The sequence below is a fragment of the Pimephales promelas genome, chromosome 12, assembly GCF_988280905.1.
Source record: "Pimephales promelas chromosome 12, fPimPro1.hap1.1, whole genome shotgun sequence".
Taxonomy (NCBI): Eukaryota; Metazoa; Chordata; class Actinopteri; order Cypriniformes; family Leuciscidae; genus Pimephales; species Pimephales promelas.
In genome coordinates this window covers 34,083,677-34,097,531 of record NC_142780.1, presented here as the reverse complement: position 1 = coordinate 34,097,531, position 13,855 = coordinate 34,083,677, and the positions used below count along the sequence as shown (strand labels likewise).

Sequence of the window (13,855 nt, the reverse complement as noted above, 5' to 3'; positions counted from 1 at the left end):
TGAGTTAATTTTTCATGAGAAAAAAAAGTTTTTGCTCTGTTTTTCTGAATTAATGAGTTAATTTTTCATGAGAAAAAAAAGTTTTTGCTCTGTTTTTCTGAATTAATGAGTTAATTTTTCATGAGAAAAAAAGTTTGCTCTGTTTTTCTGAATTAATGAGTTTTTCTTGAGAAAAAAAGTTTTTGCTCTGTTTTTCTGAATTAATGAGTTAATTTTTCATGAGAAAATTTATTTTTTCTGTTTTTCTGAATTAACTCATTAATTCAGAAAAACAGAGCAAAAAGTTTTTTCTCATGAAAAATTAACTCATTAATTCAGAAAAACAGAGCAAAAAATTTTTTCTCATGAAAAATTAACTCGTTAATTCAGAAAAACAGAGCAAAATTTTTTTTCTCATGAAAAATTAACTCGTTAATTCAGAAAAACAGAGCAAATTTTTTTTCTCATGAAAAATTAACTCGTTAATTCAGAAAAACAGAGCAAATTTTTTTTTCTTCAAGTGAATGCAATACGCCTCCGTAAGAAACAATAGCCGACAAAGGACTGAACAGTTCAGGGAGTAAATGTACATGTATGCTGCATCTGAAAACTTATAAATGCTGCCTTCAGAGTTTCACTTCCTGTCTCCTGAGATCCCTTCCTCTGATCGATTTTTGAAGGTAGCATCTATAGATGTATCCTTTATCGCCTTTGATATCCCAGAATCCCGTGCTTTTTCCAGTCTGTGACAGTTGAGCTAGAACAATAAAGATGCCGCCTGAAAGTTACGGCTGGTCTCAGTTTGTTTGTAAATGTTTATCACTAGAGGTCTCTTCCCCTTGCCGTCACCACCACATCAGGAACTGCATTTCCCATAATCCACGGTTTATACTCATTAATGTTCATTGCACACAGCTGTTCCCGCTTACATTGTTTGTATCTGCCTATTTATACTCTGTCTGTTTTATTCACTGTCATGGAATCCTTGTTTAATGTCAGCTGCACTATAGAGATCTGTTCCTGTTTGTTTTCTTGTTTTGGACTGCTTTTGTGCGGATTTTGACCCTTTGCCTGGATGACCTATGATTATGGATTACCCCATTATATTGCGCTTAGATCTATCTTTCTTTGTGTGCATTTCATGACAGTTCTCCACTTTTCTAGTGAGAAATTGCTGTTGTAGTCATTTAATATTGCATTTAATATTTAATATGCATTTAATTAACATTTAATATGCACGTTCCTGACTCTCCTGTTCGAACTCGTTCATCAAAATGAGCAAATCTTTTTTTCGAGTCATTTCGTTCAATTTATTCGTTGAATCAACCAAATGACTCGAAAAAAGATTCGTTCATTTTGATGAACGAGTTCAAACAGGAGAGTTACGAACACGCATCACAGAACAGTGCAAGGCGAGCATTTGCGCTTTAAAAACGTAAACTTTTTTTATTTATTTTCGAAATGACCGTTCGATAAGACCCTTATTCATCGCCTGGTGTCGTTTAAATCCCTTTGAAGCTGCACTGAAACTCTGATTTGGACCTTGAACCGTTTGGACCCCATTGAAGTCCATTATATGGAGAAAATCCTGGAATGTTTTCATCAAAAACCTTAATTTCTTTTCAACAGAAGAAAGAAAGACATGGACATCTTGGATAACATGGGGATGAGTAAAAAGTGAAATAATTCCTTTAAGATCTGCCTTCATATCAACACCCAACTTCCAACAATCCAATCTATTACTGATGGCTGAAATCAAGCCCCGTCCAATTTTTTTTTCTCATTTCAGAAGCCGTTTCATTCTGATTTATGTCACAACGGGGAAAAAAAGGATAATTTAATAATAATTAAATTATTATTAAGAGCCTGTTCTCAGGCCTGTTGCGTGTTTCCTCAGACTTGACCAACGAATTGTTGACGTAACGCTGCCAGTGCTATGTGTTGTTTACCTGATAATCAAAAAAAAAAAAATCTAAATCTAATCTAAAAAAATCTAATAGTTGCCTGCATGTTCTGGTTTGCTGTTCACACAGTGCTTGATTCTAGTGTACCGGCAGCTCACATAAACTCCCGGTACTCTCATTTGGCCTTTTCGGAGATATATGGTTATTTTTCAGTAATAGAACATTTCTTATAAAGGCGTGACTAAGTAGTGGGTGAGTTTTTACTAATAAATATGTCATGAATTCACACACCATTGAATTTATGAAGGCTAATATGAAATCTTTTTCAAAGTGATACCACTATACATTCTCTCATGGTTAAAATGCTTCAGTCGACAAGTTTTTCACCGGACCTCACCTGTGGGGGATTTCGTAGAGACGAGGTCATCATCCAAGAGGTAAACAGAATAGATGTGAAAATTTGTTGTGAACTTGTACACTCAATGCCAAGAAAATTATGGAGGACAGAACTATAGAAGTAGCATACAAAAAAAAACTAAATGTTAAAAAGATCTTAAATTCTTTGTATTTTGACAAAGATGCTGACCCTGTGAAAGTAAATGAACACAGACAATTTCACTCAATTATTTACTAATGATTTCTTTTTATCAGAGGAACACAGTCTAGAATTATCACTTCATCATCACTGTCTTCAAGGAGAACAGAGGCGTCCATAGAAGAGAATGGCATTGGAGGGATTATGTCGGATGAAGAAAAGGAAAGGATGGTCTGCAATGAAGGTTTTTGGGGGAGTGGAGGGCATTGCACATCCAAAAGACACGACGAAGGCGGTGGCTGCAGCCGCTTCGGTTCCTTTCTCATTTACTTCAACAAAGGCTTTATGGATCACCTTCGTCACCACCAGGTTGTTGTTGGAGGACATGCCTGAAAGATTCACCTTCTTCTCGTCAAACACATCTTCCATTCCCATGCTGATCAGAAGACTCTTCATGTCGTATGTTTCCTCCATCTTGAATTTGGGCAGAGACACTTGAACTTCCTGTTGGATCATCTTGCTGGGTTTGGTCCACTCCATGAGCTTCTCGTAGGTCAGTGCCTTTTCAAGCTGGATAATACAGTGACATATTGTTAATGTCTATTTGCATAAACTGGGGTCAGTTTGTGTAGCATCAATGGTATGATGATTTTTTTTTGTGTGTTTGGATCAGCCATTTCATTAAAACAAAATGCAAGTCATGGAGACAGTAAAATGATTTTATTGACAGGCTAGGCAACGATATGTAATCTGGTGCAGATGCTGCAATTTATATGGCCAAACGGCAAATTAAATTCTGATAGCTTGTACTGGAAATCAATTAAATCGTATCTGAGCAGACGACATGTAATGCATATGTTACGACCTGTGATTTGGTTTGTTTTATTGCTTGTTCTTTTTTTTATTTTCTTTCTTTTTCTACCCCTCTTTCTTTCTTGTTGCTTTAAATTACGCCTCGTAGGTGACTTATATTCCCCTAGACGCGGGACGTAATACATATAATATCAGTACTTCCGCTATATCTGCCAATAAGATGTATTAGTAAGATGTTATTTAAGTGCTTAGTTTTATGATCAAAGCTCTGTAGTTTAAAACATATATAATGCAATACAATGATGATTGAGATCAACAAATAAACACTCATCAAAAGCCTGATAGATCACGTTTTATACTTAGTAGTAAACCTAAGTTGCTTTAGTCCAGTAAGTGTTCATCAAATAATTTAAAAGTTATTCTAACGTGTACTTTATAAATATCAGAAACGATTTCACAGTAAAAACACAGCGAATGTGGACGTCTTTAAAAGGCCTTTTACTTGCTAAAAAACCCCCAAAAAACTATGCTCTCTCACCTTCTGAAGGCCAGTGGTGTCGTCTTCCATCTTATTCGGAAGGATGATCAACATACTGAGATTATTCCCTTCATACGGCAGCTCCAGAACAAGACTGTCCATCTCTGGGATGAAGCCCAGAGGAAACCTCTTCTTTTGATACATCATCTCCACTGGTTTAGTTTGATTCTGCCAAACATCAATGGAAACACATTATAACTGCTCTTTTCGTGACTGTCGAAAATATTATTTTTTTTAAAGAGCATGAAATCTCACCTTGTTCAGCTTAAACTGTCCATCACTGGTGTCTTCTTTTTTGAATTTCCTCTCCCAGTCTCCCTTGAAGTAGATGGCGTTCACCAAAACCAGTCTCGTCATCTCATCGACGGCTCCTTGTGGCACCAAGTCCTTGATCTTCTCTAAAATACAAATACAAAGTTCTGGGATGAAACTCTAGATGGCACAGGCTAATAGGTCATTTGTCTCACCTGTTCATAATCACATCATTCTCGATAGGACCAGAGAATGTCTAATTGAAGAGAATTGGCACTGGCTGGTTACTTCCGGGTTCTGGACTGGCTGCAGTAACGCGTCTCTGTCCATGCGGGGGCGCTGGCGGTCGAGTGCAGAATGAATGGGAGTCAATGGGGTTTCACCCCCAGATATCCACTTTTCTCAGGATGTAATTTTTTGTCAAGTAATTTGAAAGTTGCATTCAAAAGGGAGGGCTAAGAAAATACACTCAGCTGAAAATTGCATTTTTAAGTTCACTTATCTGTTCTAAAAATCTGTTCAAAACTGTGATGACGTCACACAATAGCAGAATGCTAGCGTGTTCTGGCCAACAACAGCCTAACCTGTAAGAAATCAAAAGGACATAAGTACTCGTTCATTCGACTTTTGGCCTATAATCTATATTGAACTTGCGGAATCAACTATAAAATCTATTTTGATTTAATGACAAGCAGGTGAAAGAGACACATTTAGCCGTTTAGCCCCATAGACTCTCATTCATTCTGCACTCGCCCGCGATCACCTCCAGTGGAATTCTAATGGAACTGCAACCAAGATGATACACAACGGGGCTAATAGGCTCTCCGTTAGACGGGCTCTGATAGGACATACTGTAGCTGATTGGTTCCTGCAGTATAACCAATGAGCTCTCTACTCAACCATCAAATCTTTGGGTAGCATTTGCCTTAGCAGTGCAGTGCGCTTTTAGAAACCCTCTACATCCCCAGCTCCAAATATTGATCTGCTACGGGTAATTCGGATTATCTGCGTTCAGATAATCTAGTTAATGAGCGCGAGAGGAGGCTTATATACAGTAGAGCCAGACTCAGTTTTTCCAGCGTCCCTCTTCAACCCCAAACTCCTCACTCAAGATTATTCCCATCCCAGGATGAGTGGGATTGGGCAAATTTACGAGGTCGGCGCCCTCTACTTGGACAGCACGGCAAATACACATATTTTATACTATATATTTTTTATGTAATTGTGAATACTGTATTGTTAACTAGTGTTTGTAAAGTGTCGGTCTCGAAGTTCTTATGGAAATGTGAACTTTACGGCCAAATAAATAGTGCATTGAAGTTCAAACTTTTACCTCCAAAACTAAATATCTCATAAAGCTGAACATGGTCCTTTTGCTGAACTTTGCTGAAACACAGCGAATTATTTGTAGAATAAGTTTATGCTGGATTTCACCTTGTGTTTTTTTCTCCACCCATTTGTTGATGTCGACGCGAGCCGCCTCTGGTTTGTTCTTGAAGTCCACCTTCTCCAGTCCGGCTTCATAGTAGATTTTTGCGTCATTGAGGAATTCCTGTAACACATCAAACCGATTGAGGTGCAAATGATATTAGAGTTGAGCACATTTCCAGATCCTCCAGTGAATAAACCGAGTCTTACCTCAACAAACTGGTAGGATTGCTCTCCATAGAGGCGGTTGGCGAGACTCAACGCATACGGGACTCCTGGTTTGTTCAGATCACTCATGAACTTTTTGAAGCTGGAATGAATTTGGTCCACTGAATCATGATGTCCTGGAGTCGCGGCGTCGGGTTTGAGAGAGATTTTAAAGCCCAAGACCTACACAGCATTATTATGGGTAGAATGAATAAAGATAACCTCACTATTCTGATAAATTCAGCATGTAGTAAAATACAGCATATAGGCCTAGTTTGAAATACTGAACATGATGATGGATCAAACACACACATAAATATACATTTTGAATTCTGAGCTGGTCATAAAACATACGATCACCTTATACATCTGATCCGCTGTGTTTCCTCTTGCACCGAGCGACACCATGGCCAGAGCCGAGGAGATGCTGAAAGGAGAGTAAAACACATTTCCTGATGCGTTTCCTCCGCTGATCTTCTTGAACAGGTTGAGGGAGAACTGTGTGTTTGCTGCAGTCAAATGCTCCATTTTCACAAGCTGAGCAAGAAAAAGCTGTAGTTTTATCAACGGCAGATTTGATAATCTCTTCACACAATGTAGTTCGTTTAGATCTCTTTTAATCAAATGTTATTGTCTTGGTTACCATTTAAATCACATACATAAAAGTGCCTCTAAAAGCATTACCTAGAGTAGGTTGCAGAAATGAAGTTGCCCAGCGTGTCTGAGGAGAATGAGTCTCTGGTTATGGGTGTCGTTTCAATTATACTGCCTCACCCTAAAACACCCAGATTTTAGCCAATCACGAAATCAGCTTGTAACATACCCTGTAATTATTCAACGGATGTTTGTGGATGTTTATCCACCTAGAACAGCATTAGACTTATTTTGAGTGATTCATTCTGATTTATTTATCATATGTAAATAAATAAATAAATAAATAAAACTGAGTCTATAGCTGAAGAAACTAACCTGAACACAAGAAATAGAATTGATAATTGTGTTAATCATAATGTGTGTACCAATCAATAATAGATTAGCTGATGACAGAGTTTGAAGTTGTCACTTTGAGACTTTTACAAAACAATAAAAACATAAAAATAATGATCCTCATCAACACACACCCAAAGTACAAATGCTTGTCTTAACAATGTCTGAGTTACAATTATTAGCACTTCATAGTGATTGTGTTCAAGTCAGTTGGTTGTGTAATACAACGTCATATGTTGTGCATATATGTATCATTAAATACATTTTCATATCTGATATAATTATACAATATAAATATTACCCAAGTGTAATAATGAATGTGATTATGTATTTATTTATCACTATGATAGATAGATAGATAGATAGATAGATAGATAGATAGATAGATAGATAGATAGATAGATAGATAGATAGATAGATAGATAGATAGATAGATTAAATAAATTAATTAAAAATACTTTTTCATTAACAATTTATGTGTATACAGTGCAATAGCAAAAAATAAAAAATTAATGTTACATAGTTTAGAGTTGTATGTATATATATATATATATATATATGTGTGTGTGTGTGTGTATATATATATATATATATATATATATGTATACATATACAGTAAAATGCATTCTCATGCTAAGGCGTCATATACAACACTTTTGCAAAAGTTTAACCATCCAACGCACATGGCACCAGGTTAAGGTCTGGGGTAGGGTAAGTGTTAGACCACTAGGAGGCGCCTTCTGCCCCATATATATCTGCGTTTCATTTGACGCTACAGGGTGCCATGTACGTTGGATGTTTACGCTTTTGCAAAAGCCTCAAGCACGCCTTGGGATCAGTATATATAAATAACTAAGTCAAGCTGCAATACCAAACAGGACCACATAGAGATGACAACAGACACTAAACCAGCTGATTTAACCTTACAGCATACAGAAATACAGATACATTCAGAATGTTGGAAATCAAACATGGTAGGAATTGACTTCCATAGTAGGAAAAAAATACTCTGGAAAAAGTACTGTCTGTACTGTACTGTCTACATTGTATAAAATATCTTCTTTTCTGTTCAACAGAAGAAAGGAACTATGGGACAACATGATGGTGAGTAAATTATGACAGAGTTCTAATATTGGGGTGAAATATCCCTCTAAAAACAATAAAGATAACATAATAATGTTGCATTATTAAATCATTACAATTTATTTTTAAAACACCCAATAACTGTGAAAATACTTGTGTCACCATAATCATAAAGACTTTAATTGTTAAAACACACAACGATTGGGCGGTTAAGGTTACAGATGCTCTTAGGCCTCTGATGATTTGCCCTTTTTTGGCACCCGACAAGTCACCCATTTCACACACAGCTTGTACTAAACACTGCCGAAAACCACATATACCCCACTGATATACAAACTATTTTTTTTTTCTGTAGCTTACACAAAATATATTAACCTCTATAATAATAATAATAATAATAATAATAGAGTTGCTGGATTCATTGCAGCAGGAAGTAGAGCAGAGAACAGCAGAAGAACAGGAAGCTCAGGGTAACACTGTTAGCAGCGTTATACGTGGAGTTCTGGGTAAAACTTGTGTTGGCTTCACCATTACACAGGTTTCCCTCACAACATCTGAGGACTGTAACAGTTCTAATCAGTGTGGCACCACAAAAAGATTTAGAGATACAGCCTTTTGTAACAAATGACTCATTTCCGGAAGTCCCTGATGAAAAGAAAGAAACAAAGGTTAGTCTAAGCTTTACTGGTCTTCTTCATTTTTCCATCCTTCTTCCTTTTCCAGATTCTCACCTTCCTCTTTAAAGCAACGGTCTTCACTCCCTGTGCAGTTCAATATGTGTGTGCAGTTCTGCCCATCACAAGAGAAACATTTCCTTCCATTGGGGATGTTAAAATCATCTACGGAAAGGGGAGTGGTTGTGGGAACAATTTATTTCCTGATTGTAACTTTAGTGTTGACTTTACAGAAGATCATTTTGAAGATCAAAGTCATTTGCTTAGGAAAGAACATTACCTGGAGCATCTTTGACATTACACAGGTCTGTGTTACAGCAGAAAGTAGCCATCTTAGAAATACCTATGTTCTGGGACCCATGTTGGCAGTCAGTAGTACAACCTTTATAAGTTTGATTACCTAAAAACATGAATAAAACAAAGATCGGATCAAACATGAATAAATCAAAGATCGGATCGGATCAACTGCACATTATTTTGATTTTTACACCTAATCTGAATAAGCAAGACTAATGAACGCAGCCTTTGAAATGAGACGCAGCCTCTGTCTCTGATATTTTCTCCGCTGTACTTGTGTGGGTAGAGCAAGCTGAGAGTCTAAAGCAGTCAAGAGGAATAAGTTGCTTATGCACAGGTGAGATTCACCATCTCATTTTTTTTACTAATACCGTAGATAAGCAAATGTGCACGATATGATAATCGTACGTGGTATACCGTCACAACCCCAACTACAGCATCAACTGGGCTGCTCTTACTTTTGTTTGAGAATACCTGGAAATCTGCCTGACGTGCTCTAGGTAGGTTGAATAAATATTTTCTCAGAACATGAGTTCTGCCATTTGAAATACAATTTAAAGCGAAATTATCATGCGCCAAGCAATCCTCGTTGTAGTTAAAACATTAAAACTCAGGAAAAGCGTTCAAAAGCATCACATCCACTAAAAAACATTTATCTTTAAAAAAATTTTTTTTTTAACCTTCTGGATAATAAATTCATGAAATTTCAGTGCTTAACTCCATTATTGAGAGTGGCATATTTATTCCAATATCAGATGTTAAACTGCAGTTTAAATCATTCTGTTTACTTCGTTACTTCACTCACTCCACTCAAAGAGTGCAAAAGCACTATAAATCCCGATGTGTACTTGGAAAATTGTGTATGCACATTACTATGCCCATTTTGTCCATATATGCAACATGTAGCCATGCATGAAGCCCCAGAGAATACACGTTGAATTAAATTGTTATTTTTTTTTTTTTTTGCACATGCAAGATAATATATAGTAGATGTACTAGTGTTTAATGCTCTGTTGGGATTTAAAAGGGTTTCAATCTGAGTTCTTTTTTACCTCTGTGCTGAAAAGTAGAGCATGAGAAACGAGAAACATTGACTCAATGCTGCGTGTTGCTTTATTTAAAGGCAGTAATTGTGTTGATGCACTGATCATCTCTTTGTTAATTCTGTTTTTGTAATTTATGTTGTTTTTCTAACACATGCATGTGAGCTAATGTTAGCAATGATGAACTGCACAAGATTACACATTAAGTGTTTATTTGAATAATTATTTGTGTATTTTTAAAAATAAGACATTATTTTTGTGGGGTCAAATGAGATTTTTGTACGGTAACAATACAGTAAAGATTAAAATATGATGACTATAAAAAAACAGTAAGGGGAACGTACTGTTAATAAATTAACAGTTTTTTTCTGTAGTTTTTTTTACAAGTGTTTACAGTTAAAATTACAATATTTTTTGAAGTATTTTGTAAATATGTTATATAAATATATTTCAAACTATTTAACACAAATACATGCTTATAGCATAACAATCTGACAGCAAAACAATACAAAAACAGTAATCTTCATAGAATATAATGTGATAGACATTTTTTAATTATCTTACTGTGTGACAAGTTAAAGTTTGTGTCAGCACCAATAAATAATACCAGCCTCTTCATCAGTCAAATATAATAGTACATTTGAATCTATCATACTGGACTTACCATCTCGTGACACTGTTGTATGACTTGAACAAGAAGAGGCTCCATTGGTGCATAGTTCTTCCGTTTGCTTTGCACAAGTACCGTTTGTACTCATGCACTTATAACAGCTGAGAGTGTGTCCTTTAGTAATAAAACAGAGAGACAGTCAAATACATAAATGATCTGCATTTCTACTTAAAAACATTACAAACACTATTTGTACCTGCAGTGAAAAGAATTAACAGAAGAAAAACTGAGATTTGCAGATCCATCTTTGATGAGGAGGTGATCAAAATAAAAATGTTTGTTTCAGTGCTCATTTTATAGCTTATCAGAAGGGGAGGGTCTAAATGAGAAAATGAAAATCTTTCAATTTCTTGAAACAGAAAAATCAGCTTACAATTGACTGAATGATAGCCTAAAGGATGAAAAAGGAAATTGAACCTTCTTATTGTGACAGTTCACCCAAAATTTAAATTCTGTCATCTTTTATTCACCGACATGTTATTCAAAATCTGCATGACTTTCTTTCTTCTGTAGAACACAAAAGTAGATACAGGAATATGTATTTGTGGGTTTTTTTCTGCACGTGTTTTTGTCCATAAAACGAAAGCCGATGGTGTTCATTGTTGTTCGGGCGGGCGTAAATTTTCTTGTGTTCTGCAGAAGAAAGAAAACCAGTACAATTCATACGAATTGGCCAACTCGTAAAATATGTATGATTTATCAAAAATCGAACTAATTACGAGTGAGATTTTACAACGACAAATTAGCCACCTCGTAAAATTCGCGTTGCTATAACACCCGGTTTATGCTGGTGGAAAAGAGGTATTTCTTAGAGACATTCGTGGAGAAATCGAAACAAATGAACGTAACTGCAACTGCACACATAAAGAGAAGAAAACATACTGAGGTAAAAATTCTAAATGTTCATTTAAAAAAAAATATATATATTATAGCCTAACATATAGTTAATTAACATACTGAGCTGTTATGCCAAATATTATCACGATTGAAAATGTTAAATATGTTTTATAGTTAAATAAGCAAGTTACTTGTTGTTACATAGATTTTTACTGAATGATTTTGTGTTTGGAACGAATCAGTCGAATGAATGACTCAATGACTCACTCAGTAACTTGCCAACACCTACTGGCAGTTTAGTTTTGTTTCAAAGTATCATTGCATTTCCCCCCAACAATTCTTATTTGTAAATTTAAAAACATCTTTAAAACGTTCATTTCATAACATTATTGATTGCAGTTGTAATTTTTAATGTAATTAGCCTATTTAATTTGATTGGTAACAGCCGATATAGCTTCTTATAATTATAATTGAATTTCTTGATCAACTTTAAGAATTTGACATGAAAGATAACACAAATATTTAATAAGGTCAAAAAAACTTGGCCTTTATAATATGGTAAAAAACACCATAAATATGCCGATTTTCAAGGCTTAATGCCAAGCCCTGGTTAAGATCTTACCTACATTCAGTTGTGAGTTACTAAAAAAAAACTTTTGAATTATATATAGGCTATATTTAGTGAGTGAGTGTATATTTATTAACATTATTAGTGAATCGGCTAATTTTCATAGGTTATCCTTTGTCCAGTTGTTAAAAGGATAAATAAATACAAGCAAAATACAAACAAACTGTACAGACAAAAAAAAAAAAAGAAAATATTTTTTTATTATCTTTTTGCTTACTTACAATGTATTGTTAGGTATGACCTACGCCTAAAAACTGGGTGGGACAATAAACATCCTGCTTAAACAATCCAGATCCTGCCCACACCTATCTCAGATGATGATTAAACATCTTTTAAATTTGCATCCTGCAGAATGGAAGATCACGCAACATCCTAAAATATTGAAACCACTATTCATGATTTCAAAGAAAACTACAGAGCCCCTAAAGGGACAAATCTTTTGCGTGGTTCAGAGCTCCGTACACTAATAGAGCGTTTTGTTTGGACTCAAATATAAAGAAATGCGGTCAGTGCTTAACTCAAGGAGTTCAGTGAAGTTGGCAATATATTCACATAGGCTATTCGAACTTCCCGAATCATTCTTGAGGTAAATGTTGTTAAAACACAAACGTCACCTATTTACAATCACAGTAACCTAGAAAACGAGCTACAACCCAATTCGCCTTTGGCTAAGCCACGCCCTAGAATGTAGATTGACCAATCACAGCGCAGCCAAGAACGAGCTCCCACAGAGGTCCGACACCTTTCACAGCGCTCCATTGACTTTCAACGCAGGCGTCTCATATTTTTGGTCTCGGCAGGCTATTACCGTCGAAGTTTTATCAAAATTATGGTTAAACGTTGTGCCTCGGACATTTGTAACACAGATACGCGTTTCCCAGAGAGGTTGGAGGGGGGTGTCCGTTTCTTCCCCTTCCCAAAACCGAAGTCAAATCCTGACAAGTGTCGTCTTTGTATTAAACTGTAGCTATGGACGTCCTCAGTCAGCTAAACCCCTCAAAGATCAACAAGCACACCTTTTTTGCTTCTAACCTTACTGTGAAGTTATACTAGTTAGACTGTTTTATGTTTTAGGTTATGATAATCGGTTCTCATATTGATACGCTAACTGTAGCACACGCTGCTAAATACATTCTCGTGTAGTCCGTTTGCTTTGTAATAACGATTATAGAAGTGAATAGAGACCTACCCAGCTTTACATGAACAGTGTTGCTCCCTGATATTGTTAGTCCCAGCCTCCGTCTCGATTAGGATATGCGGTGGTTCATTTTTTGACTGTGACCGGCAACGTTATGCTTTTGCCTCTATTTTGGATGCCTGGTTGTTTCTTGCGTTTCACCTCATGAATATAGCCTTCGAACGCATATTGCAGCCCCTTTTGCCTACTTCTATCGGACACTTTATTTGCTGCTTTATAAAAGTTTAATAACATTTCAGCAGGAAGGGCTGTCACATACCAAACCAGAGCCCAGATGAAGTTTGACGGAAGTAGCAACAGTAACTAAGGGGGCGGGGCTTAGCCAAAGGTGAATTCTCCCAGAGAATGTCTAATGGGCTGTATGCACGGCGTTATTTCCGGTGAAGGATTAAGGATGCTCGATAACTTCCGCCGATCATGTCCAATGCAATACCGAGAATTTATATTGAATTTTATACTCCATGGTTATACTAATGAAACGTTAGTCACAAAAACAGATAAAACAGACACCCCTCGTTGTGTTTATGCTTCTTTTTAAAATTATATTAAATAAACATAACTATATATAAAATTACATCTAAACGTATGTACGTTTCGTTTCAAAGACGGGAGGACAGTAAATATTGAAGACTTTGCCATAATCCCGTTTTCTCCGGTTTTTCTCCGCTTTAATCTACACAACCGGAAATGGACGAGCATCCTTACGTCAAATGCGGAACTTATGCGTGCATATAGCCCATTGAAGAGAATTGGCACTGGCTGGTTACTTCCGGGTTCTGGAC

General features: G+C 36.2%; 2 protein-coding genes across 2 annotated transcripts; both read right to left on the bottom strand.

The window, feature by feature from the left end:
- Nucleotides 1-2,507: 2,507 nt before the first annotated feature.
- Nucleotides 2,508-6,199, bottom strand: LOC148977066 (leukocyte elastase inhibitor-like). The gene is made up of 6 exons (XM_089118069.1): nucleotides 6,017-6,199; nucleotides 5,660-5,839; nucleotides 5,456-5,573; nucleotides 4,025-4,167; nucleotides 3,770-3,937; nucleotides 2,508-2,988 (listed from the first exon to the last, which is right to left on the bottom strand). The coding sequence occupies exons 1-6, from the start codon at nucleotides 6,182-6,184 to the stop codon at nucleotides 2,575-2,577; spliced, it is 1,191 nt and encodes a 396-aa protein (XP_088974195.1). The 5' UTR covers nucleotides 6,185-6,199; the 3' UTR covers nucleotides 2,508-2,574.
- A 1,343-nt stretch (nucleotides 6,200-7,542) lies between these two features.
- On the bottom strand, nucleotides 7,543-8,775 carry LOC120491221 (urokinase plasminogen activator surface receptor). Its single transcript, XM_039688920.2, has 3 exons — nucleotides 8,681-8,775; nucleotides 8,458-8,565; nucleotides 7,543-8,371 (listed from the first exon to the last, which is right to left on the bottom strand). The coding sequence occupies exons 1-3, from the start codon at nucleotides 8,730-8,732 to the stop codon at nucleotides 8,145-8,147; spliced, it is 387 nt and encodes a 128-aa protein (XP_039544854.2). The 5' UTR covers nucleotides 8,733-8,775; the 3' UTR covers nucleotides 7,543-8,144.
- Between the last annotated feature and the right edge of the window lie 5,080 nt (nucleotides 8,776-13,855).

Excerpts from the sequence above, each read along its gene's own strand:
- LOC148977066 (XM_089118069.1), bottom strand. The coding sequence starts at position 6,184 with ATGGAGCATTTGACTGCAGCAAACACACAGTTCTCCCTCAACCTGTTC. Across the intron at positions 4,168-5,455 it reads GGTGGAGAAAAAAACACAAG|AGAAGATCAAGGACTTGGTG; the intron begins GTGAAATCCAGC and ends TTTGTATTTTAG. Across the intron at positions 2,989-3,769 it reads ACACCACTGGCCTTCAGAAG|CTTGAAAAGGCACTGACCTA; the intron begins GTGAGAGAGCAT and ends TGTATTATCCAG.
- LOC120491221 (XM_039688920.2), bottom strand. The coding sequence starts at position 8,732 with ATGGCTACTTTCTGCTGTAACACAGACCTGTGTAATGTCAAAGATGCT. Across the intron at positions 8,566-8,680 it reads TAATGTCAAAGATGCTCCAG|ATGATTTTAACATCCCCAAT; the intron begins GTAATGTTCTTT and ends CCCTTTCCGTAG. Across the intron at positions 8,372-8,457 it reads CCGTTGCTTTAAAGAGGAAG|GGACTTCCGGAAATGAGTCA; the intron begins GTGAGAATCTGG and ends TCTTTTCATCAG.